This window comes from Gekko japonicus, unplaced genomic scaffold, assembly GCF_001447785.1.
Source record: "Gekko japonicus isolate JY-2015 unplaced genomic scaffold, Gekko_japonicus_V1.1 scaffold1219, whole genome shotgun sequence".
NCBI classification, from domain to species: domain Eukaryota; kingdom Metazoa; phylum Chordata; class Lepidosauria; order Squamata; family Gekkonidae; genus Gekko; species Gekko japonicus.
The window spans coordinates 476,660-504,369 of NW_015177048.1; the positions used below are offsets into that span (position 1 = coordinate 476,660).

At 43.7% G+C, this 27,710-nt stretch overlaps 1 protein-coding gene across 1 annotated transcript in view; it reads right to left on the minus strand.

Annotated features, from left to right (window-relative positions):
- Positions 1-27,710, minus strand: part of CACHD1 (cache domain containing 1) — a 249,341-nt gene that overhangs the window by 165,001 nt on the left and 56,630 nt on the right. Inside the window, exon 2 of the mRNA XM_015428092.1 lies at positions 1-60. This exon is cut by the window's left edge and continues 33 nt beyond it. Within this exon, the coding sequence (XP_015283578.1) occupies positions 1-60 (60 nt within the window). The remainder of the gene's footprint in view (positions 61-27,710) is intronic.

Sequence of the window (27,710 nt, forward strand, 5' to 3'; positions counted from 1 at the left end):
CTGAACTTCACTTTCTCCATTTGAGATTTTTTCTGTGTATACAAAGGAGTTGAATATTCGCTGTAACAAAAAAATAAGGAAGGTTGCTTAGACATAGTCACAAAATAATAATGAAATATTTTGAAGAAAAATAGCTATGCACGGAACAGGTAATATAACACAAGAGATCTAATACTAAAAGAAGTATGGTAATAGAGACTGAAAAACCACACCAGTTTCATTGAACACACACGTTTCCATAATTAAATTAAACAGATGTTTGTGTTTTGTAGAAAAGAAAAGGATATTGCATCCAGAGTGCTGCCATAGGATCCAAGTGGTATGAATTTAAAATAGCTATGCTTCACGTCTGAAATCTGGTTTTCTCTGAATATAGTAATTGTTTATACATACCATAGATTTAATGCAACACAGTTGCTTTAAAACGGAATTTTTACAGTCCTTAACTTTCTTGCTCTTAGTGTTAATTCATGAGAAATCTGTCTAGATTTTACAGTCTGCTGGCTTTATTTAATGTACAGAAGTGGGGAGCAGCAATAATGTGTATCAGTGGAGAGTGATGTTGCCATGACCATTCTGTGACTCCAGTAAGCAGGTGTGGTCCCAGGGTTATTTGCACACTAGGCGAAGCTACCTTCTGCCCCCCCCCGTGCGCCCACTGGACTGGAATGAGAGTTCCCCAGAGTGGAATGACAGCCCCTGGGGGTAGCAGAAGCATACTGGAACTGGAATGAGAGGCCCAGAGTGGAATGACAGCCCCTGGGGGTAGCAGGAGTGTTCTGTGACTAGAATGAGAGACCACAGAGTGGAATGACAGTGCCTAGGGGTAGCAGGAGTGTTCTGTCACTAGAATGAGAGACCACAGAGTGGAATGACAGCGCCTGGGGGTAGCAAGAGTATTCTAGGAATGGAATGACAGGGCCCAGAGTGGAATGACAGCCCATGGAAGTAGCAGGAGTGGTCTGGGACTGGAATGACAGGCTCCAGAGTGGAATGACAGCCCCTGGGGGTAGCAGGAGTATTCTGTGACTAGAATGAGAGACCATGGAATGTTCTGGGACTGGAATGACAGTCCTTAGGGGTAGCAGCAGTGTTCTGGGACTGGAATGAAAGACTACAAAGTGGAATGACAGCCCCTGGAAGTAGCAGGAGTATTTTGGGAATGGAAGGACAGGCTCCAAAGTGGATTGAAAGTCCCTGGGGGTAACAGGAGTGTTCTGGGACTGGAATGAGAGTCCACAGAGTTGAATGACAGCCCCTGGGGGTAGGAGAAGTGTGCCGGGAATGGAATGACAAGCCCCAGAGTGGAATGACAGCCCCTGGAAGTAGCAAGAATATTCTGGGGATGGAATGACAGGCTCCAAGGTGAAATGACAGCAGCTAGGGGTAGAAGGAGTGTTCTGGGAATGGAATGACAGCCTTTAGAGTGGAATGAGTGACTTTGGGTGTAGAGGAAGTTCTGTGCAACTGGATTTGCAAACTGTAGAGTGAAACACTTTACATTTAAATATTTCTTGGATGTGTGTAGCTATTGTCAAATCAGCTCCATCTCAGTAATTATCCTGCCTGTCAGCGCCTCAGTTTCCTTACAAATTCATGAGGTTGATGTGAGCCACCTCCTCCATTGTCAGTTATAAATCTTGCACTTGTCCCTCCACCTGTTCCAGTGTCCAGTTCTACTCCCTTCCTGACCTCCATGTTCCCTTTCCGTGAGGTTGATGTGAGCCACCTCCTCCATTGTCAATTCCACTCTGGGTCTTGTCATTCCAGTCCCAGAATACTCCTGCTGCCTCTACGGGCTGTCATTCAAAGCTGGGGCCTGTCATTCCAGTCCCAGAGTAGTCTATTTTGGCCCAGAGACCCTAATGGAAAATCCATTCCGCATTTTCTTTGTAACTCTACTTGTACTGTAATGTATTTCAATAGAGCCCATTCCCAGAACACTCTTGCTACCCCCAGGCACTGTCATTCCACTCCATGGTCTCTCATTCTAGTCACAGAACACTCCTGCTACCCCCAGGGGCTGTCATTCCCCCCTGGGGCCTCTCATTCCAGTTCCAGAATGCTTCTGCTACCCTCTGGGGCTGTCATTACACTCTAGGGAACTCTCATCCCAGTCCCAGAACACTTATGTTTTCCTAGGGGCTGTCATTTGAAGCTGAGGCCTGTCATTCCAGTCCCAGTGTAGTCTATTTTGGACCAGAGACCCTAATGGAAAATCCATTCCACATTTTCTTTGCAACTCTACTTGTACTGTAACATATTTCAATGGAGCTCATGCAAGTCAATTGGCATCCCTGGCTCCCATTATTTCCAATGGGCCTTCAAGTGTCTCCCATTGTTTCCAAAGGGCAATCCTGTCCTTCCTTGTATTACATCCCCAGGGAAAGGGCTTGCTTGAGTCTCGGGCCGGCTGCAGGGGTGCAGGCCAAACTTGTCACCTCCAGTCCCGTGGAAGGGCAGGTGGGGCGAGGTGGCCAGAGGAGCCCCTTTCATCTGGGGGGTGGGGAGGCTCTCCCTCACAGCTGTGCCCAAGCAACCTTAAATTACAGGGGCCGGGGGCGCAGACTCCTTCAAAATTCATGACTGGGCAGGTGGGAGAGCGGCAGCGGGCGGCTGATGGGTGGTGTGTGCAGCACATGCACGAGTGGAGCAGTGCACAGCTGCAGGGCTTTTGTTTGGTGGGTGGGGTGAGGTGGGGCCCAGCCAGGCAGGCCAGCAGCGAGCGATGACAATGGAGGAGCACTGGCTGCGCAGGCACTGAGGCACACAGGCAGCCAGGCAACGAACGAGCAGAGCAGCGAGAGCAGCATACTGTGCAGGCAGGACTTTGAGGCGAGGGAGGGAAGGGGCCGGGCCGGGCAGCAGCATGCCATTCTGCCACCTGCCAGCAGGGGGGTGCTAGGCAAGCGCCTAAAATTTATCTATGGTGGTCTGGTCCTGCCAGTAAGCAGCCCATCTGTGTCCTGCCATCACAGAAAGGACTGGCAAGTCCTTGGCTAAGAGTTAATTACTGGGATTACCAGGTGAGTTTCAGTCAGAGGATGCATGTGCAAGATAAAGGAGACTAGGTTGGCTAGGAGATTAAGCAGGAGCAGGCCACTTGCCTGACTGAATTTTAATCTTGGAATATAATGCCCAGCTAGATAAGTCACAGAAACCTGCATACACATAAAAGATCCAAACGGAAATTACTTAACTGGGTGCAGTCAGTTCTATCACTATTCTTCTAAATATTCCAGCCCAATCAAGGTGTTTTCAAGGACCTCATTGCCTGGGAGAGGTTTTGCCTAATACAAAGGACTTGTTTTGATCTTGGTCTGTAATAAAAGGAGGCTATTCCACAAGATTACATAACCTTTTCTTGTTCCTGATGTCCTTATTAGAAAGCTGAAAGCCTTCCACTTTGAAAGCTTCTCCCATCTGGAATCTTCCCCCTTCCTCCTCTCTATAACAATATAGGGATTTACTGCTGACTTTACGTTCGCTTCTACTGTCTTCTCCAAACCCAAGAAAATCAAACTTTTGTTCCCAGTATTCTCCAGCCCCTCTATGAAGAGCTGAATTCATAATTCCAATTTGTACTCTGTCATCTTAAAAGTCCTTCACTGAGATCTGAGATCTCTTGATCAGCCTCCTCCCTGCAAAAGTGTTTATATGCTTTTCCTCAGAAATCTTTCCTCTGTATCTCTTTTGGTTTGTTAACTAAATTTGCTTTCTTGGGACAATACCCCCTAAACTGTGTGCAGGTATGTAGAAGCTACCCAACTTCCCTATGCAGAATCATTCAAAGATATATATTCATTCACTTTCCATGCCTTTCGCTCTCTCTGTCCTCAAACCTCTTTCTTGAGTTCCACATGGCATAAGGGTTTGCACATGTAGGAATAGCTAACATCTCCTGTGGGTATATTCGTATTTGGTGCTACATTCATGTTTGACATCATTCTAACAGCAAAAGCATGTCTTATTTTAGAATACAGTCCAGCCTCCATTTCATTCAAGTTTGCTCAGGAGCCCCATCATTTAGGTCACACATTCCATAAATACAGTGTGATGCTCGAAGTCCAAGTTTCAGGCACATTGATTTATGGCTAAGTGTTAGGAGCAAGGGACAACAGAGCAGAGGTTTTGCTTCAATGTGTGGCTATTTTCATGCAATTATGAGTCCAGTTTGGGAAGCAGACTCACTCATACAAGACGTGTGTATCATTGACAAATGTACTGTCCACATATGGTAACAGTGGACAGAGAAGCTTATGCTTGAACCTCTCTCCTTGCACTGTAACAGGCATGCTGCACACAAAGAGAAATATACATATTATAAGCTTAGATGTAATTCATACCCATTTCGTGAAACAGAAAAGGCACAAGGAAAGAAACTCCTTTGTTTCTCCCCACCATTCACACACATATCTGTAGACACCGGGGAATTTCAGACAGGCGCTTTCTCCCGGTAGGGAACCGATTCTCAACCGGGTGCTGGGCTGTCATTTCAGACAGAACCCGGTTGAGAATCGGTTCCCTACCGGGATCTGACTGCCATTTCACACTCAAAAGTCTCTGTTCCGTATAGGAACCGGGAGGGAAGCGATTTACCTGTCAACCGCTTCCGAGGAGTCTCCCGTTCCCTCTCCCGGTTCCGATACGGTTCTTTCCCGCCTTTTTTCGGCCGCGCGGGCTTTTTTTTTTTTGAACGTTCGGCTTATATCGATATATCGATATAACGCTATACCGATCCCATTGGAATACATTGGAATACTGGTATATCGATATATCGCTATAAGACGGAGTTTTTTAAAAAAAAAACAACCGTGGGGAAACAAAGCGGTGCGGGTGTGAAACGCCGAACCGCTTGTGAATCGGCTCCTTTCCGGTAGGGGCAAGCCGTGTGTGAAACGGCAGCCCTGTACCGGTTCATCTGGAAACGGAAGACTCCCGGCTTGAAACCGGGAGAAGACGGGTAATGTGAAATTCCCCACCCACAAGCACTTCACCTTCTGCCTGACCTTTTCCCAAAGCTACCTACACTTCCTTTCTCCAACTAACTGCTGTTATTCTTTTTCCCCTCCCTCACCCAAACCTTTACCACAGCTGGGAGGAAAGTGAGGGATTATGAAAATGACTTTGGAAGTAGAATACCTTCAGCTTCAAAGATTTTTTTATTAGGCATAGTGAGAAACCCATCCTCAAGCCAAACCAAGCAGAACTTTTGACAACTATCTTGAGGCAAGAATCTCCTCAGGCATAACCTGTATCTGCCTTTAAATATATACAGTTACCAATTATACAAAATACAGTTCCAATAAATCATAATAAAAATCCTTTTCAACGTCATTTCCGGATTGTTTTCAATGTTTCAAATGGAATTCTTCCTCAGGAAATATCCTATACAGAGCAGTAACCTTCAATCTCTTATGATTATGTCTGTTTTCAGCAAGAGCAATAACCAATCAGCCAGGCAGCGATTGCAAAACCTTCCTAAAATGAATATCACAGGAGTATCTGTCTGGATCCAAAAAGCGCCTATATTGAATCCCAGGTTATATACTGAAATCATGAGAATCCTGGGATTCAATATAGCTAAAAGAGCTGGTAGTCCATGTAATTCTCTTTGAAATCGGAGAAAGTGTACATATAGTTATTTTCTGCTATTTTTAATGAATATTGGAGGTATTGCATAGATTGTATGTTATATTATTACTTACAGTTCCATTGTTCAGCTGCTTAATCAGAAAAAGAGAAATTGAAACATCCATATACCTGGGAAAGGTGTTCGGCTATAGAAAATTGTTCACTGGTCGTCCTCTGCTTTATTTATGACACTTTTATTGCATTTAGGCAAAGAGAATCTACCGATTGGATTGATATGCATACCATGTTATAAGCGCATGTGAGTGCAATTGCTTTGATGTTTATTTGTCTCTCAGTGTTGATGTATGATATGCCATGAGCACATATGATTATATTTGGAAACATTGTATTTGTTTTGGGTTGTGGACCACCAACTCATTATAGACATTTATTTGTAATTTAAACACTTATTCAGTATATCATATACTCAGACATTTCAAGTGTATATAATCTTTGGTGGTCTTCCCCTGGCATTTTTCTGCTGTTTTCTACAATTATATGCTAGGGATCCCTGTTTTGTCTGCTACCAGTGCCCTGTGGTAGCACCACTGTGAGGTGGTCTTTGGGTGTTTTTAAATATTATAATGATATAACATTATAATATTATAATGATCTGTTATCTCTAATAAGACTTTAGCCTCTTACATCACAGAGATATAAGACAAAAAGCATTATCTCCACAATGGAAAGGGTGAGATACTTGCTTTTGTTTAAAAAAATGAAAACTAAGAATTCAGAGGACCTAACAGATAAATTATATTACAGCATTATACCAATCTGTCAATTACTTTATATATATATATATAAATTTTTATTGCATTTTACACTACAACCTACAAGGGAAAGGGATACAACCTAAAATCTAGAGTAGCAAGGATCACTGTTATGTTTTATTTCAAATTATTGATGTTTCCCTATTATCTAAATGGTAAAAGATGGGAGCTAGCTATATATAAGTAAAACAAACAATCACAGTCATACTTTGCTATAGTGGGTGCATCTTAGTATTAAAGCTATTAATTAAAAAGAAAAGCAAAACATCAGACTTTCAGTCAGATCCATTCGTGCTTTTTTTGCTGCTCCAAAAATAATTTAGCTTTAGTAACAGAGTCACTCTTTTCTTTTTTCCCGTTGAAGTTGAAGATAAGACCTTCAGGCATTATCCATCTGTAGGGAGTGGTATTATTCTGTAGTATCAGATCTCTGTATTGTTTCCTCCTCTTTCTAATCTCAAATGGAACATCCTTCAAAACTTTAATTTTTTCTCCTTTGATTTTTAGGGTTATTCCGCTTGTTGCTTTCAATACTATGTCCCTTGTTGACCTTTTAGCGAATTTCACGAAAATTCACGAAGCTTGTTTTTAAAAATAAATTCTGGATAGGTGCAGTAGACCAAATCCATGTCGCTTTGCAAAGTTACCATTGTACAGCCCACCATGGGAGCTATTCCTTCACTTAAGGTCTCTTTCAGATTCTCTCCTTTCTGTTCCAGAATACCTTGGAATCTCAGGACATATGCTGATTTTTCCATATGAAGAAGTAACAATTGTTGTTTCTCGGAGGTTTTTCTTTTTCCACTGCCTCCAGTCTTTGTTCTAACAACTTTGACTTAGCATCAACTTTTTTGAGTTTCTTAGCTGTTTTCTCTGTTCTTGCCAAGGTTTGTTTCAGTTTCTTTTGCAGCATATCAAAGTTATTATTAAGGTTGGTCATCTGGTCCAACAGAGGGTGCAGTGCTGCAGCAATCATTTTAGGAAAGTCTGTGGTTGCTTCCAGTTTAGTAACCAGAGTCGATGAGCTGGCAGTTCCTGAAGAGAATTTCCCCTTAGTTGCCATTTTTTCTGCCCAATGTGTCATTGTTTACGTTAAAAGGAAAAGGTTTTTTTTAAGTCTCTGAAAGTCCGGTGGCTTGCAATCTTCTTACTAGTCCTCACCACACTCAGCCAAGTTATCAATCCCCCTTTCAAGACGCTCTCCTGCCCCTCGCTTTTCTCTTATGAGTCAATCTTTCTGGGATTGGGTGAGTTCCCCTCCCCCTTCTGCTTTGTTCGGGGCTTCGGTGTGGCTTTGTTAGTTTGCAAGTGGGCGGTTGTTTGTGAAAGCAAACATCAACTCATGTTTTACTTCACGCTTCAGTTCAGACTGTAGGGGGAATCATTTTTCCACCAGATCACCTGCGCGCTCTCCCCAGTGTACAGTTCTGTGTACCATGGCTGGTCTCGCACCGCAGGGACCTTTCAGGGCAAAAAGGAGCCTTGATCTTTCGACTCATGCCTCAGGAGAGGCACCTCTCGCACCCCAGGCTATGAGCCCCCTGCAAGGGCTCAAGTGGGTCCATGATCAACTCAGACCCCCCCCCATCGGTGCGATTTGTGGGGTGCTCACATCAGAGCTGTGATGGAGCGCACCCACCAGCAAGTCACCAAAACCCGGAAGTCACCAATCTGTGAATTACTAGTCAAAACAAACCTGAAAACGCCCTCAGGTGATGGGAAATGGCCAAGAGGAGGCAGGGGAAAAGCCCTGATATTGGTGGGACTGAGAAAGATCCAGGATTTCCCATCCTTACAGAAGCCACCACAGCTTTGCTGCAATTTTTTCTAAAATATCTTAATAAAGCAGCTGCTAGAGCAGGTTGTTGCTTCTCAGCTTCAGGGCTTCTTGGAGGAGACTGATTTTCTGGACCCATTTCAATCTGGCTTCAGGCTAGGATTTGGAATAGAGACTGTTTTGGTCACCTTGGTTGATTGGTTAGTGCTGTGCTTTTGCCATTATTCAGAGAAGAGTAATGTAGTCAAATGGAATACTCTAAATAACCTTATATTTTGTTCCACTAAGCTTAGTGCTGTCACTTTCCCTTATTCCTTTCCCTCTTGGGGACTTCAGGAATTTCAGAAATTTGAACTCTTAATTCTAAGGCCACCTCTGGAAAGGGCCGCAGTAAATCTTCTGAGTTTACAAGTCCCAATGAGTCTAAAGAATTTAAAAGGCAAAATGAAAAGGCCAACATTGAAACTTCCTTTCATTCTACACCATTATTAAAAGCTCTGATCAGTTTCTAAACTTACCTGTTTTGCACATTTAGATGAGAAGACAATATCAGATTAAATTACATTAAAAGGTGTCATTTTGATGCAAAAACAAATGCATTTTCTTTTCTACTCACAAATGGCTACATCTCTGGACATCAAAAGAACAAGGAAATAGTCCCTCAGCTAAAATTAAGGTTTCTATCCATAATACAAAGCTGGCCCTTCACCTAAGCTTTCATACATAGCTCTATGAAGGAGCATTAAAAATAATGAATACCGCTATGAACTAGAAAGGTTATAATGAGGGGTCATTTCGTAGAAAAAGAGCTAGGGGGACTCATTAGCATAACTCAATAGCATATGCCACACCCCCTGACATCACCAGAAGTGTGTCCTCCCCACAGCCGGCGGCGACCTCCAGCGGGCACCAGCAGGGAGCTCCAGGCCCCGCCCTCCCGCACCTCACCCGGGGGGATGGCGTCCCCCCGTGTCCCCCCCCAAATGACCCCTGGTTATAATACTGATAATTTCCCATTCAGCTACTCAGTTTATATATTTTTAAAAACTATTCCTATAAACATTAACTCGAAATTTTAACTGTAAAATGTATAACATTTTTGTTTTGAAATTTTTAATCATTCTAAATCAAGCATTTTATAGTAATTAATCTGAAGATTATATCAAAACAGATGAAACAAGAGGATGGTAGCTAAGAATTGGTTGCTTTACATGTTAACTTAAATACAGTACACAGTAGAATACTTTTTGTGTATTCAAAAGGTTACAATTTTAATCTGCATACTTTTAGTGAGATTAATTTTCCTATGGAAAAACATATTGAGTTGGGTTCAGTGCAAAATTTCTGCTTGCATTAGAGCTATTGTGCAAGTAGAAATACAAGGGGAAGGGGGGAAGGGGGTAGCAGCTTGAGCCAAACATTTTATTTCCACTTGTGTTTTCACATGTGCAAGATCTTGTGTGACAAATACTGAGGCCCTATAAAGTGCTAGGTGTTGCACAAGATGTTGTACAAGCGGAACTGTACTAGGTCCGTTTATGTTTCTACTTGTGTATCACTGGATCCAAGCCACTGTTTCTTTATATAAAGTTTAGAGATAATACTAACGAAGAAGAGTCAGTTATAAAATAGTACTACAAAAGATTAGAATTACGAACAGTGTACAGTGGATTGTAGTTGTCTTCAGTTGTGAATGGTACATCCCAATTAGGATGTGCAAAGAAGTTCCACAACCCTAAAGCCCAGTCTTCTGTCAATCTAGTCTTTATTTCACTTAAGCATGCTCCATGCATCACTTACATAGTCAAACAGACAGGTCATAACAACATCCTATCCATATCAGACTTTCCTATTATAGCCATTAATGCAGAGAAGCCAAGGGCACACCATGTTCAGATACTGTATTTGCTGGCTGTTACTTGTATACTGGGAAAGACTGAACGTCAAAGAAGATGGGGACAGAAAAGGATGAGATGGTTAGACAGTGTCATAGATGCAACGAACATGAAGTTGAGCAAACTTCAGAGGACGGCGGAAGACCAGAAGGCCTGGTGTGATCTGGTCCATGGGGTTGCAAAGAGTCGGGCTCGACTGTGCGACTGAACAACAACAACTTGTATATCAGACTCTGTGCTTTGGCTCTGATATGCAAATGGAAAAAGAGAATAAGAGTTTGACTACTCATTCTTTGTGAGTTAAGAGAAAAGGTAGTAGAAATAAATAGCCACTCGTCTCAACATACACTTCCCTCCATCTCTTTATCTTCTGTTTGGTGCAATAAGAAAGTTGTTAAGGAACCAAGGAATGTGGAAGAAAACCAGGCAGAATAATGCACCTCCTACAAAAGAGCACTGAGGTTGAAATTTGAGCTAGGCTGAGAGTCACTGTAGACCATATGAGCTGCCTCATCCCAAGTCAGACCACTGGTTTCTCAAGGTCAGTATTGTATACTATGACTGGTAGCAACTCTCCAGGGTGTCAGGCAGAAGTCTTCCATACCACCTACTACCTGATTCTTGCAACTGGATTTAACCTGGGACTTTATGCATACAATACAGATGCTTCACTACTGAGCCATGGCCCCTCCAAAGTCCAATTCCTTACTCTTCACCAGGGCAACCGAGAATCAGCAGGGAGGTATGGAGGGTCATTTACCCAAAGAGTTATACCACAATTGGTTCCAAAACTGTTGGGAAAGTTCAGATACTGGTAAATCTAGTAGTTTACTTCCTTGTCTTCTAACACACATAGAAAATGACAGGCTTGGTAATCTCTGGCCAATCACTCCTCTTTTCTTAACCCTGGGGAATACAGACATGCTGCCCATCAGGTCACACGCCAGAGCATGCACTTGAAAAGTTAATGAAGGACATGATACAGTACAAACAGGCCACAACAAATACAAATAGGTGTAAAGCAGATGGGGATAGTGTTAATATCAGCTAACAGGACTCCAACTGAGCCCACCTTCTGGGGAATCCAGAGGAGAAGAGAGGTTTAGGGAAGCAGAAGACTCGGGATCTAACCAGAAGAAGAAGAGTTTGGGGGGGTTATCCCCCCACTTTTCTCTACCATAAGGAGTCTCAAGGAAGCTTATAAACACTTTCCCTTCCTCTCCCCACAACAGGCACCTTGTGAGGTAGGTGGGGCTGAGTGTTCTGAAAGAACCGTGACTGGCCCAAGGTCACTCAGCAGGCTTCATTTGGAGGAGTGGGGAATCAAACCCTGTTCTGCCAGATTAGAGTCTACCACTCTTATCCACTATACCATGCTAGCTCTCAGATGTGCACATTTCCATAGTTTCCCACCCTTTTCCAAACTTAATTATCATACATGTCTGATTTCAACTGGGACTGTCAGCCATATTGCAGCGGTGAGTTTCCAGTGGCAACTCCTGCATAAAAGTGCAGCAGAGGCCTGAGTTGTTTGGGACTGCAGGGGAAGAGAAGGGTCTCCATTCTCCCCGCCCACCCATATTTGGAAGCCAAAACAGCCTGGGGGACATTATTTGCCCTGTCAGGAAACTGCATGTGCCCTGTGGCAAGGCGGGATAAAAATGGAAATAAAGTACAGGGAGAAGGCAGAAGCCCCCCCCCCTACCCCAATGCCACAGTGCCAATTTGAATAAGGCTGCTGAGTTTTCACACAGCAGTTGCCACTGGGGAAATCACAGCTGCACTATTCCACAAAGTGCCCATGGTGAACTTGTGTCAATCATAAACTGTAGTTTGGCACTAACAATCAAATAAAAGAATCACAACAGACATCTGAACTGAGCAGAGAATCATCTAAACAGTACAGTGTAGAATAGATCTTGATGGTGTTTATTTGTCACTCACACATAAAGATAAGTGCAATGGTTTGGATTCCACAAAATATTTATGCAGACAGATGGGGGAGTAATATTCACCAATTCCCCACCCACCCCCTGTGCCAACCTGATTTCCCTTCCTGCTGTCGCAAGGTTTCCTTTCCCCCAGGAGCAGCATTTCAAGGGACATGGTGGGCCACTAGGGTTGCCAGGTCCCCTCGTTGCTCTGGTGGCGGGATTTGGGGGATGTGTGTTCAGGGGTGGGCCTTTAAAGGGTCTTTTTGCAAGCCCATCTCCCTCCTGCTAAAGGGCCCTCCAGCTGATTGGTGGACCACGTGGTCCCCACCAAACAGCTGAAGCCCTTTAAATCAGGCAGGAGGGGTGGGAGAGGGGGTGGCCAGGCAAGCGGTCACGCTTGGAGATGAGGCTTCCCCCGCCAGTCAGCTGGCAGTCAGGGGCAGACTGGAGCCCTCAAAAGTGGGGGAACCCAGGACCTGGGTGCTGGGAACCCTATGCGCAGCAGTGGGAGGGATGAAGTGAAAAAGTAACACTCTGCGGACAGAAATCCTAACATCAACAGAAATTTTCAACAGAATCCAAGCCATAAACCAGGGTCTGAGACAATATTTGGCTTCTTCTGAATCAGGCTGAAGTGGACATGACATTTCTAACTGAAAATCTTTAAACTTCTAAAATACCACAGGATCACCCTTTCTCGATGAAAATAGGTCATCTGGTGGTGCTTCTTAACAGGGAAAATATAGGGGGAAACACGTTAAAGCATATAAAACACACATCTATATTAAAGATACTGAGCTGCAGATCGGAAGGTCTGTAGTTCATCAGTTCAAGACCATAGTGCCGCGTGATGGGAGTAAGCTCCCATCTCTGGCCCCAGATCCTGCCAACCTAGCAGTTCAAAAACAAGAAATTGCAAGTAGATAAATAGGTACCACTTTGGTGGGAAGGAAACAGCGTTCCATGTGCCTCAGCTTTTAGTCATGCCGGCCACATGACCACAGAAATGTCTTCGGACAGCGCTGGCTCTTTGGCTTGGAAACGGAGATGAGCACCAACCCCTAGAGTTGGATTCAACTAGCTTTTGAGCAAGGGAAACCTTTACCTTTATTAGATTTAGAGAGGACTTACCTCTAAGTGCAAGCATCTACCAAGTATTTGACACAAGCATCTTCAAGTACCTGAACTTCAAAAATTTTGAAAAATTGGTGCCATGTTTTGTGAAACCCCCAAACAAATATGGAGGGAATTGGCAAGCTTTTTGGTGGACAGGGGCAGATTTTGCACTCTACATCCTAATCTATTTATTGGTCTATTCCATTCCTTCCTTCTTTCCATGACTTCTGTCAGCCCAGTCCTTGCAAATGTATCTCAAAACCCTTAAAATTCAGATTGTTATACTAGGTTACCAGGATTTTCATCACAGATTCATTTCTCCAAAAACATGGTATGGTAGTAACCCAATTGGTTACCAGGATTTTCATCACAGATTCATTTCTCCAAAAATGTGGTATGGTAGTAACCCAATTGTTTTCATCTATTTATATTTAAATCAGTAGGATTGTATAGTTTCTAGGCTATATTCACATTGAAAGACCTCTTATTCTGAGACTATTAAAAAAAACAGAATAGACTTCCGGTTGATGGCAGCGCGCTAGCAGTCGCACCTCCAGGACCTCCTGGGGGTGAGGCTGCGCTCCAGCTGAAGAAGGGGGTGCGCAGGCTCACAACCCCCCCCAGGGTCCCAGCGAAGGGACCCTGGCCATGGAACTTTCAAGAGGCTGCCTCTTCGAGGGCGGAATGCCTGAGAATTGAGGCACCTCTTCATTCCGACAGTTCTCCGTGCTGAGAGACTGAATGGGCTTAGCGACGCTGACCGGGCCGAACGCAGGAGATCACGTGACAGAAAAGAAATAAAAGTGAGGTCGAACGACTGATTATGAACGTGAGTCAGTTTCGCAGCGTTTAAAGAGGAAAAGTAGCTCCCCACCCTACCCTACTGAACGGGGAAGAAAGTGAGCGGGGGGAGGGACGCCTCCCATGCGCATGAATTCTTGAGCAATTGAGGGGGGGAGCGGAAGAAAACATGACAGAAACTGTTTAGAAGCGCTTACCCAAGCGAGGCTAAGCGGTCAAGCGCACATTCAGAGACTTTAAAAAAATTTGTGAAAGTAAACAAATGAAAAAGATGGCAGGGAAGAGGGACAAAGAAAGACTTTTGAAAACGAAACCAGAGAGCCCAAAGCCGGAAACGACCAGTGAGACGGCAAAGGCTGTAGCTGACTACATGCGCCCTCTACTGGAACAGCTGAATAACTTCAAAGAACAGATGTCCGTGGTAACACAAAGTATTACTGCACAACAAACGCAAATAACTGACTTGATCCAAATAATGAAGCAGGATGCTGAGAAAGTAAATGAAGTGGCCACAACTACGCAGAAAGTGAAGAAGAAAGTGCAAAAGCTGGGGAAAAAACAAACTTCTTTGGAAGAGCAAATGCTGCAAGTCCAAATGGATAAGGCCAACATGGTCCTACGCTTCCAGGGTGTGCCAGAGAACAGAGGAGAGAATCTTAAAGAACGGATGAGTGAGCTACTAGCCCCAGTAACAGAAATGAAGGCGGAATCGCTGCTCAACGACATGGATGTGGCCTACAGGTCATATTCAGGATATATAAAGAAATTGTAGAAAGATTCTCAAAGAGGCACGTCAGGGATGCTATCCTGAAAGCGGTGGCTGCAACACCCCTGAAAGCAGGGGAGAATGCTATCAGAACGCTAAAGGATATTCCATTTGAAGTAAGACAACGTAGAAAGAAATATAAAGAACTTGTGCTTTTTCTCCAAACAAACTCAATTGGATACAAATGGCTATTTCCAGAAGACGTAACGTTTAAGATCAAAGAGAAAAAAAGAAAAGATTGATTCTGTTCTGAAAGCTCAAGAATTCCTAAAGGAACAGCTGGGAAGGTCAGAGGACGAGAAAAAAGAAGAGGACAGTAGGTCCAGTGGCGAGCTGCAAACTGGTTCTTCCGGCGAGGACTCTCTGTCTGAGCAGGGGGCAGCAGCCCCAAAAAGTCCCTACAAGTTGCGGAAGAGAAAGGAAAAGAAGAAGTAAAGGCTGAATTGTGCCTTTGAGAACTTTGGTTCTTGGGGATGATTGGGGGTACTGTTTTTAGACAGTTAAATTTAATCTCTAAGGGTAAAAGATTTTAAACGTTTGACTCAGTTTATAAAGGGATCAATGATATGAAGATTTGATGTATCTAAGCTAGTTGGAGGATCTCCTCTCTTGGGTTTTTAGATAGTAGTGGGTACTTTACTTTCTCCCGTATGTATAGTATTCCCCCTCCCTTTTTTTCTGTTGTAGTTTTTTGTAGTTATAAAAAATCAATAAAATATCCCCTTCGGGGGCTTAAAAAAAAAACACAGAATGAAACTCCAATAAGGATGCTGCGTTTCTAGACGCACATACATACCTCTCCCCAGTAAAAAGTAAAGAAAAGCTGGAAAACTACCAAAATGTCATCAAGCTCCTTTTTTTAAAGCCAACGGGGGGGGGAAGCAAATTAGTTCCATATGCTTAAACGATTCAGCATTTAGTCTATGTAATTTGACTAACATTATACTCATGACAATGTGCATGGCAACCTTTCAGAAAACTAAAGTTGATGTTATGCAACCTCAAAATATAAAGCAGATGGTAGAATAAACCTCCATGCACTAAGAATTTTCTTCATCTTCAGTTTGTGAGCAGTGGACAACAAGAATTGATTCATTATGATCTGAAATTAACTAGTAATAATTCTTCAGTAGCATTCTAATATTCTCAGTAGATAAGAGCAAAACAACCCTAGAAAAGAGTAACACATCTAATCACAGTCAAACCATACAATGTAAGAGTGCAAATTCATGATGTTTTAACTGTGAAAAAACTCTTATGTTTATACATTGCCAGCACAAAAATAATTTCAAAATATGTACTTGTATACAACTGAAATGAATTAGCACAAATAAATTACTTTTAAATTAAGCTCTTTAAAGAAAATTAGTTTCCTTTGTTTTACTTTAGAACACTCAAAGAAGCTTAGCATCATTCTTTAAAACAGGAAGTGTATAAGCACAATAAAAAATAAAATACAATGGACTGGTTTGAAAAAATGCCTTTTTTACAAGCAGAAGGCACCTCTGCTTCTGTGCAAGAGGAACGATATAAATTTTTGATAGAGATCCCTATATATATATATATATATATATAGTCCCCCAGTGGTGCGTTCCACACTTTTGCTTAGAGTCACAAGCCTTAAGAATCAGATTTTTGGGTGGTGCAGACCAGGAGCTGCCTGGGAGGTGGGAAGATATGTTCTTCAAACAAGAATTAACAGGACACAGCCCAATAACACCAGCAACAGAACACAATGGAGAGCAACAACATACCAGATGTATTAAAGACTTTACAGGACAGCCTTCTCTTAGCATCTAAAAGATGTAAACATAGGCAAGAGGTGAAAAACCACTCCAGTTAATACATCCTAATCAATATGTCTAATTCTCAACATGGCCAAATATGTGGCTACTTAAATCCAGAGACCGGGGCCATGAAGAGACAAGACAGGTTTTTCTACAAACCTAAAAATGCCCCAGGTTTGCAGAAAAATCTGTAATCTGTAAAAAAAAAAAATGCATTGGCAGGTTAACATCCAAAATGATAGAAACAGTGTCTCTCACTTTAAAAAATGAATGCCATTCCCAGGCGACTACAGTAGTATTGCCAGCCTACAAGCCTTGGTTTTTTTATCAGTAAAAGGAAAGGGGAGGAGATGGGGCCCTTTCCAGGGCTGTTTTGGCCTTTGAGGAAGAACTCATCAGGGCCAGGGCAAGCAGTAATCACTGGGCAACTTGCTACTACATGACTTGCATGACTCACCCAGGCCCAGCTGCTCAGTATTATTCAACAGCAGCCATCCCACAACAGCCAGTGTGGTGTAGTGCTGAGAGTTTCAAACTATGGAGACCAGGTATCCTTCTATTGACAATCACCCTGCCAAGGAAACATTTTTTTAAAAAAGTGGCAACACGAGTGTGGCAATGTGATGTTCTAGGGTTAAGGCAAAAGTCTAGAGTTTCATCTGAATTCTAGAGAGTTGTACTGAAGTCACACTGGCAATGTGATGTCTTTTCCAGATATTTGCTGGAAGTGACATCATGTCATTGATGCACAATCATTCTCCCCCACCCCAGCCTCCTTCTCTTGCTGGTTGCAAGCCAATGGCTGATAATTCTCTTTCAGACTAGGATCTGGGAGACGCTGGTTCGAATCACGCCTCTTTCATGGATTCTCACTGGGTGACCTTGGGCCAGTTATACATTCTCAGCCTAACATATCTCACAGGATTCTTGTGAGGACAAAACAGAAGAGAGAGGGATGATGCAAGCTACTTTTGGTCCCTGTTGTGGAGAAAGGTGGCATATAAATGAAGTAAATAATAAATATAGCTGAAGATGGGGGGGGGCAGATAAAAGGTAAGTGGGTGGAAGGGAGGGAAGGAAACAAGGAATGATAAGGGTCTGGAGATTGCCAGGAGGAAGAAAAGAGGAAACAGTTTGGGTAGGGGGATACAGGGGGAACTGAGGTGCCCCACACAAGTACTTTGTAGTTCCCAACTGGGTCCAGCCTGGTAGCTGGCAAAGCATAACTGGGCTACAGTTTTCCCAGGTAAAGGCTGCTGCAGGATAGACAAAAGAAAAGCTGAAAACAGGGAGACATATAAAGGTAGGTTGGCTGGTGGGTGGAAGAAGAGAAGCAAGGAGGGAAAGGGGAGAGGCTATTAGGGCTTTCAGGGAGGTGAAAAAGGAAACAGTGGAGAAGCAGAAAATGAGATGCCCTCTGCTTGTCATATATCTAACTTTTTAACTTGGCCCCATGGGGATCAAAAATCCCAGAGAAAACCCCAGGCATATATGGGGATAAGTCTCTACAGACCTAGGGCACAGCCAAGGGTTGCAGGAAAATACCCTTGTTGCCCTGCAAGAGCCTTACACAGCATCAATAAGGCTATGGACTATAACTCTAAGCTGGACTGTACAATAAGTGTGCCAGGGATTGGACTGTGCGGTAGCCCGATGATGGTGCCAACCTCCCGGACTGTAGACATGTGCCCCGCCAAAGGAAGCCTCACCCTAAAGCAGTGTGCCAGCCTGATGTGGACCCATGGACATACCCAATGCCCTTTGCCTCTGCATCCCTGCAGGAGGCAAATCAACCTCCCTGGCACCTAGGCTTACCAAACGCCGGCGGGGGAAAACTATTTCCTGGCAGGATGCGTGCCGCGGGGGACGGCTGTGCGCGCTGCACCCGCCGTCGCCAGGATGTGACGCTCCGCGTTACCCTGGCAACGGGACCCAAACAGCCCCGTTGCCAGAGTAACGCGGAGCGTCACATCCTGGCGACGGCGGGTGCAGCGCGCACAGCCGTCCCCCGCGGCACGCATCCTGCCAGGAAATAGTTTTCCCCCGCCGGCGTTTGGTAAGCCTACTGGCACCAGAAGCCAGCAGCAGTTCTTTATGAAGAAGTCATGCTTCACACAAGAAGCCTGAGTGTTCCTGCAAAGGACTCCACAGAATAACTTCTTCTCCAGCACGCAGGCACCCTTTCCACCACCACTCTTTCTCCTAACCTCAACGAGAACTGCACATACTCATCCTCAAGTTAAACAATAGAACTTGGCCATGATGAGATTAACAGGGCAGCTGAACACACCCACCACCAATCAAAATAACACAGCTGTAGATCATCAGATTGTTGCCTCTAACGGCTGACCAAGCATCTGGAACAACTGTCTTTTATTTTCCTTTGTCTTACACCATTCACTCTAAGAGGTGTCACTATTAGTAGACATTATATCAGTTGCCCAACACTTACGTCCATTCTCTTGACCCATTAAGAAACTGGCAGCTTCTAGCATCTTCCTAGGGATTTCCTGGCTCACACCCCAAACCCCTCATACGGTATATAAGAACATCTGCCCATTGCTGTCTCTCTCTTTTCCTACCTACCTGACCCCGCCCTACCTTGCTGACTCCATTCCTAGCGCTGTCTGGAGTCTACAACGTGTGCTGCTGGTCAACACACAACCCCTTCCCCAGTATTTTTCCTATTTTCGCTGCAGGATCGCCTCATTGTATCAGACAAGTAAAGTATCACCCCAACCAATGATACCTTCCTACTAATGCAACTGTCGCTGTAGCTTTCTATCTAAATTCTTAATTCTGTATCGCTTGAGTATGTGATTGTTTTATTTTATGTTGTAACTGTGTGATAAATTGGACTCTGGCTTACACAGGTTATTGCTCCCTTATTTAAGCCATTGCCATTTAATACTCAAATTCCCCTATCTTATTAAAGAAATAAGGTAATTTGGCTAAAAAAAACCCCCAAAAATAATTTTAATAAAAAGACTGAGGTTTCATTATTCTATATCACAATCTCTTGACCACCATTTTGGGCAGATGGACACAGGAAGAGAAGCAGGAGCTGCCACATGAACTATTCAGGTAGTGGCAGCACTGCAAGTGAGTAGGCAGGAGACCCTGCTACCATGTTTCGTAGGCTGGGGAGGTGGCAGTGCTGCAAGTAAAAAGATAAAAGCAGCAGTACTGCAAGTCAGTCAGAGGAAGCAAGGGAACCAGTACCCCACCACCATTGCCCCCACCACCACTGCCACTACACTAACCAAGCGGCCAGAAGCACTGCAAGCAAGTGGGGAGGGGAAGCCATCACTGCTGCCAAGCAGGTCATGGGGAGGATGTGAAACCTCCCACACACACACACAAGTCTTGGGGTCCCCACTTACTCACTATTTCATTAAGGAAATGTGAAAGGAAATTCCTGGACCATGCTAATCTCCAGCAGTGTTCCCTCTAAGCTGAGTTGGTGTGAGCTAGCTCACAGGTTTTTAGCCTCCAGCTCACACATTTTTGTCTTAGCTCAGGAAGGAGGGCTCCAGAGCAAATGAATTTATGCAGCAGCCAAATTGCTCGCTCACAACTTTAATGCCAGTAGCTCACAGAGTAGAATTTTTGCTCACAAGACTACACAGCTTAGAGGGAACATTGATCTCCAGCCCCATCAGCCTGTGCTGACCCCTGGTGCTGTGCATCCAAATGCAGGCAAAAAGCACCCTAAGTAGGTTGTAGTAATGAAATATGCACAGAACTGGGTCATAACTGGCTGAAGAGAAATAAAGATGCAGTCCCATAGTCAGCCCACTTTGCCCTGAAGGACACAGAACTCCCACTCTACATGTTACAACAGAAGAGGACACCAGCAAGTAACTCAAATTCTTTCTACTCTAGAGGAAAGAACCAACTCTCAAATTTCATAATAGGAGAAACCATGACAACTGGGGGCTTCTGTTTCGTCCTTCACAAATTTTAGTAAAAACAAAGAAAGAAGGAAAAATTCTACTAGAATTAATCAAACAGGAATGTTGGTTTCAGAAATACACGGTTGATGCCAAGATAGGTTGATTTCATTCATGGCATGAGTGCTGTGTTTCTCTACTTTCCAGATATTTCAATCAGAATAAAGCCACAACACACACCTCACAGCAGGAAATATTCCAGCTAGGCCTGTGTAATTCCATACTGTGGAAAAATGCATTTAATAAATATGATGTTATACATGCTTAAATCTGGTCACTGTAGTCCAGACTAGAAATTTAAATTTTTCACAGTCAGACAGCACAATAAACACATATTTCATTACAATAAAATACAAGAACTTCCTCCTCATTTGACTTCATTTTTGACATGGAATCTAATGTCTACAACATTAATGCTAACATTACCAAACAAGCAAAATATAAATAAAACACTACTGGAAGTAAACACTTAAAATGTAAGAGATCATAAATAGAATATGGTTAGACAGCCTTTAGGCATGATTTCAGGTCAAGTTAAACAATTTTAATGCCCATCTTTTACTTGTGAAGTCACACAGTTCAACTCAACAACTGATTTTCTCTACTCTAAATGTACGTAGCCTGAAAGACATCCTGGGCATAATATATTGGTCCCTGAAGTAAAATAAAAGTTCTGTGATGTGGAAAAATTACACAACTGATAATATTGGTGCTAACTATGCAGACACCAATTAGCTAATCTTGGGTGGCTTGGATAAGACAATACCTGAAAAATTTATCCTCCACTATCACTACCCTACTATGTCTAAAGTAACCACACAACTTTGAATTCACTCCACTTGTCCCACACACATCCTTCCTGCTTTACTTTCTCACTGAAAGGGGCAGGGAACATATCAACAGGCATTTTAAAGATTAGCAGATTTATAGCAGCATAAATTGCAGAGAAGCTGAAAATTAACATCTTCTGAACCTAGCTCTATAAAGTATAATTATGTTGATGGAAGAAAATACTACAGATAGAACCTGAGGAAACAAACCTATATAGGCCCCGTTCAAATGGCGAATTTGCCGCGGGAGAGCCACAATCGAATGGCAGAGTTTCTGGGCGCGATCACACTGCAACATCTGGCAAGTGGAGCACACCCGTGGCCAACCCGTGGCATACCGCCAAAAATGCGGAGTTAAAAAATACCTGGTCGAAAGTAGGAGCAACCGGTTTGCCACGGGCTGCCTCCGGAATGCGTCAGTGTGATCGCGCCGGCGCACCGCTTTTCCCTCCGGCCCCTTGTTGACATGAAGTTACCGTGGCCTGCCACCGATGTGTGGGATCGCATTATGGTGCGTTAAATTGCAGCGGCGCAAATAGCCACGCTTCCCCCCCGCGTGCGCGTTGTCCGGCTCGTATGACCGGGGCCATAGATATATATTTAACCAACATGGGGAAAAGACTCTCTGATTACAAGGAATCAAGTACAACACAGTGTTTGCTACTTACACACAAGCAATATCCTAGCACAGCCATTTTGCTTTCATTCATTAAAAAAACTATACAGCTTCTCAGAATGTGGTCAAATTCCTATCGTCATCTATTAGTTCAAGAAAAGATTATTTCATGGATCATTCTGATTCTTCTAGAGCTAATCTTCAATTGTTCTAGAAGAAATCTAGATTGCATTTCAACATCTTCCATTTTCCCATTCCACCCCCCAAAAAAGCTTTAAGGTCTGGAAGTATTAGAGATCTTACTTGTCACAAGAACCAGGAACACAAACATAAGAAATGAAAACCCATGGCATTCCCCCCAGTCCTCAAAAAAGTCACCCATTCTCCCCATGACTAAGTGGTAGAAGCAAGAAAAGTGGTAAGGTTTGCAAAGCTGTTTCATTTTTCACTGAAATATGCATCCACAGTTTTAAAAACATCAAAGATTTTCACATTACCATTCTAAACTGGATGTTATTCATTGTTGGCCCGATTTTGAGTAAAGCGATATAGCAAATTTCCTTCCATTAATTATCTGTCTCTGAAGCGCTATGGTAAGTCCAAACAGTGCCACTTTTCCCCCGCCCTTTTTCACCATGTGATTTTCTGCATTTTTTAAAACGTTTTAATCTGAACGCTATGGCACCAAACCAATACAGCACTTCAGTGCTAAAGCAGCACCATTGAGATGCCTTGACTCCATTGACTCAATGGAGTCAAGGCATTTCAATGGTGCCACTATAGCACTAAAGTGCTATACTGGTTTGGCGCCATAGCGCTCAAATTAGAAAGTTTTTTAAAAGTCTGCAGAAGATTGCACAGGGGGGAAGTGGCATTGCAGGAAACGCTATGGACTTTTTTAACAGCACACCACAGTGATTCTGAAGTACAACAAAGGGGTAGAAAATGGAAAAAAGCAGTTTCTCTCAAAAGCGGCTCAACCACGCTTTGCTAACCTGACGCAAGCGGTTTTCTATGAACGGGTAAATAAATTCCACTAGCAACCAGTTACTAAAACAAGTCTGTCTGAAATGACAGAAAAAATCAATTAGCAACCAGTTACTAAAATGGAATACAAAGGCAGTTTGAAAATGGCCATCATGTCTAACTCTGATATGCAAGCTATGTGAAATCCATATCAAAGGTGAGAAGAGATACTTTAAATGGCAATTAGAAAGTGAAAGCATAAATCGATTATTTCCAGTAATGATCAACCATATTCAACCTTTCTGCCAGTCAGTTACCTTAAATTACCTAAGAAATGCTACTTTAGATAAACTCAACAACTGAACATTTATATTATACAGTTTTTAAAAAATGTATATGTCATGTAACTTTGCCTGTGAAGACACATGAGGAAAAAGGTTTCCTACTCTCTGGGAAAGTCAGTTAATTTACTAAAAATAAACCTTTGTTGCTATTTACTTCCATATACCCTACTTGCACATTACCTTCATTATTAAAAATATGCTCAAGGCTGTCATAGGTACAATCGTCTTCCTCATTAAAGACAATTTAGAATCTCCCTACGATGACTCTTGAAATTGCAAAACTTCAGTGTACCAAGAGGAAGGTTTCCTTACACTCATTCATATTTAATTCTTGAGTATGGTTCACTGCACATAAAATATTTATCAGTGAGAAGGTTTTTGAAATTGGAATACTAAATGTCAGCTTCCCTCACAAAATAGTTTTCATTTTACTTAGTTTGCCACTGCTGGAGGAGGAATAACACAATGCAAACTATGGCAAACTATGGCAGCTATCTCCAATCCTAACTGCAAAAAATAATGCAGAAACAACACAGATAATTTTTAAAGAAAATCAACTGATTGATGCCTTCAAAATCAATAAAACATTAAAAGTAAAGGTGGCCGCAAGCAAAGCACTTAACAATGCAACATACAGGTATGTCCGGTCACATATAAATCCTCTTACAGGGGAAGCTGGCTGTGCATGCATAGAGCTAGCTAAGCATGCCAGCAGCACAACCAACCAGGCTTCCAAAGTCTGCACATTAATTGTTCAATTCACACATGGACATATACATCATCAAATATTATATGCTGCCTTCTCCCTCCCAACATGAAGGCCTTAGTAAACAAACAGTTTACTAGAGATTGTATTCCTGATGACTACAGGAAAATAATGAAATGCAATCTTGGTAAAACCAGAATAAAGTTAGAGTCCAGTAGCACCTTTAAGACCAACAAAGTTTTATTCTGGATGTAAGCTTTCATGTGCATGTACACTTCTCGCGAAGAGTTGGACTCGACTGTGCGACTAAACAACAACAACACTTCTTCAGATAAAACCAGAACATTATCTTTCCATTAGGGTCTCTGGGCCCAAAGAGACTACTCTGGGACTGGAATGACAGGCTCCAGCTTGGAATGACAGCCCCTAGGAGTAACAGAAGTGTTCTGGGACTGGGATGAGAGGCCCAAGAGTGGAATGACAGCCCCAGGGGGTAGCAGAAGCATTCTGGGACTGGAATGACAGGCCCCAGAGTGGAAGACAACTCCTGGGGGTAGCAGGAGTATTCTGAAACTGGAATGACAGGCCCCAGAGCAGAATGACAGGGTCTGTCATTCCATTCCCAGAGTACTGCTGCTACCCCCAGGGGCTTTCATTCCACTCCGTGGTCTCTCATTCCATTCCCAGAAAACATATGCTACCTCCAAGCCCTATCATTCAACTCCGTAGTCTCTCATTCTAGTCACAGAACACTCCTGCTACTCCAAAGGGCTGTAATTCGACTCCGCGGACTCTCATTCTAGTCCATTCCGCATTTTCTTTGCAACTCTACTTGTACTGTAATGTATTTCAATGGAGCCCATGCAAGTCAATTGGCATCCCTGGCTCCCATAATTTCCAATGGGCCTTCAAGTGTTTCCCATTGTTTGCAATGGGCAATCCTGTCCTTCCTTTTAATACATCCCAGACTGCAGTCCTGCCAATCACCCTCCTTGCACAGTCTTGCATGTCTCTTTCACTAGGAGAAATCATAATGCTTCAAATTTGATTGCATCCCCCCCCCCCCCAGCACCACAGCTTCTTCAGCTGGCCGCCCTTAATAAACAGGCACTCTCACTAGCCTCTTTCACTGTGCAGCTCTAATGGGGTTTCATGACTGCCCCCCCCCCACTTCCACCTCCTTGCAAAGTGCCTGGTGTGCCGGAGAAATGGATACATGGGAAGGAGGAAGGAGAAAAAAGGGAAGAAAATGGAAAGGACTAGGAGAAGGTGGGTGGGATGCTTCTGTGTTCCGGTGGGAGATGCTCTTTTGAAAAGCTGGCCGGTCCCGGGCGCTCTCGGAGCAGCTTGCCTTCCTTCCCGTCACTCTCCAGCAGCTGTTCGGAAGCCGGTGAAGAAGTGGCCCGAGCGGGGAAAGCCAAACAGGCACGCGTGCCAGGCAGGTGCCTCGCCACAGAACTCCCAAAAGGGGGGCTTCTCCTGCTGCCTCCTTCCCTGCCTGCTTGCCCCGGCCACTGGGAGGGGTGCAGAAGGGTCTCCTCCTACAGCATACGCAACCCCACCGCCTCCCCCCCAGAAGGGAGCGGGAGGGGAAGCAAGGGAGAAACAGTGCTGCAAAGGTGCTCAAAGTGACCCTCTTCCTGGGGCAGGCGGCAAGGGAGCACATGCCCTCTGCGAGCTCGGTGCTCTGGCTGGGCCGACAGCCGGCAGAGCACCCCCAGCAACAGAGGCTCGGCTCTCCCGTTGAAAGCAGCTCGTCCTCAGCTGGTGGCGTGCGACATGCCGCCCTCCCCATCCCCCTTTGGGGAGCACACAGCCAGTCCTGCGGGACATGAGTCGCGCAATAGGAGCTTGGAGACCGGGAAAAGCAGCCTAGCCATGGCGGGGCAGCCACTGCGGGGGTCTCCTCCCTCCCTCCCTCCCTCGGCTGAATCGGGGGAAAGTGACCCTCCTCTGTGCCCAGAGGGAGGCCCAGCAGGGAAAGGGCTCGCTCTCGGCCAGCTGCAGGGGGGTGGTGGCCAAATTTGTTGCCAGGCCAGGGAACTTCTCACCTCCCGGGGAAGGGCAGGCGGGGGCGCAGGCGAGGCAGGCCCAGAGAAGCCCCTTTCATTGGCTTGCTTAACTTAACCAACCTTTCCAGCAGGGGCCGGGGCACAGGTTCCAACTTCCGATGTGTTCTCTGGGGAACGGGCAGGACTTGGGAAGCACAGCGGGTGGCTGAAATGGTGGGCTGCAACTGCGTGTGTGCAGCACGTGCAGCTTCAGTCCCACTTTTATGAAGGACGAGCAGCGCAGGCGCAGCAGGGCTTTGGTGAGGCAGGGGGGGGTGCCTGAGCAGCGTGGCACCCCCTTACGGGGCCGCTCTAGGCAGCTGCCTAATCTCGTCTATGGGTGATCTGGCCCTGTTCCTGGTCTACCAGCAGCAAACTAGCATCGCTAGGAAGTGGCAGGTTCATTCTCAAAGAAGCAGCTGTCTGGCTGGAGTGTTCCTATAAAGTCCTAGATTCACACCCAGGGGATCCAAACAGTAAAAAAGAAGTAATCTGTAACCAGGAACTTCAGCAAATAGAACTTTTGTCATAGTTTGTGGAGAGGAAGAAATAGGCAGGCAGAAAAGTAAAATAATGGCTGTTAAACTGATATGCTTTCTTTCCCCCATTTTAGAAGTCTAGTTTCAAAACTTTTTAAAAGGCAGACTAGTAGATTGCATTAATGGTCAGGGTTGAGGTTGGGGTTTTTTTTAATTGAAATACATTGCTGCCTACGAAGTGTTATTATAGAATGATGAAAAATGAAAGAGCACAAGCAATAAATTGCTATCAGCCCTCTGCTTTCTCTCCCCCACCCCAATCAACAAACTCTCTGTGTTTGCTTTTATTTTAAAAGATCTGACAAAGTGAAATATTTAATTTTATCATGGCTGGGGTACACAGAAGGTTCATATTAAGGCATCTTTCCCTGTCAACTATCATACAGCAGACAGGAAATGCCTTGGGGTTAAGCAGGGCAGTAACAGGGAGCAGAGTCCACCCAGCTCTTCATTTTTTAAAAAAGAGGCCTAGAATGCTATTTTTATACAGTCACATTTTCTCTTTCTGAGTTTTCTAGACAGAACTCTCTATAAAAAGAAATTTCTCCTTATATCAGTAAAAACAGTATTAATAATACACAGGAGCTACTAATTAAGGGATTTTTAAAGTGTTGTGTAAAGAAAGTTCATGCTAAAATTTGTTTTAATGTACTCTCTCACACATCCCTCTTTTTAAACATTTGGACATCACACTGATAATTCACACCTGAAATATGAGGATGTTAAACATGGCAACATGATTTCTCAAAATGGATCTTAAAAATCTAGCAGAAACAATTCCTAATTTTTCAGCCTCTCCTAATTAAAGCTATAAATGTTTGTTTGATAAAATAAAATGTGTTTCACCAAAAGTTACCAGTCTCTACCCTACAAAGCTAGAGCTTGTACAAACTGTGGCCAATAGCATTGATTCCCTGGGCAATGCTGAAGAAATCTAATATATCAAGCAGTGATGGCGCCTTTTAAGTGTTCAGCTATATCATTTTACACTTGAGTTTTTTAAGGAAAAAATAAAGCTAATTTTATCATGGATATAACTTTTACAACTCAAGTATTTTTAACAATATTTTATTTACTACTGTAGGTTTGTGACATTTATGTAAGTGTGGCTGTAATTAATGTTTAGTTTTTCTAATGACTGTTTTAAAATGTGCAAAGTCTTGAATATCTTGGCACAAAGTGGGATTTGCCATAATGGCATTATCTAATAAAAACAAAATAT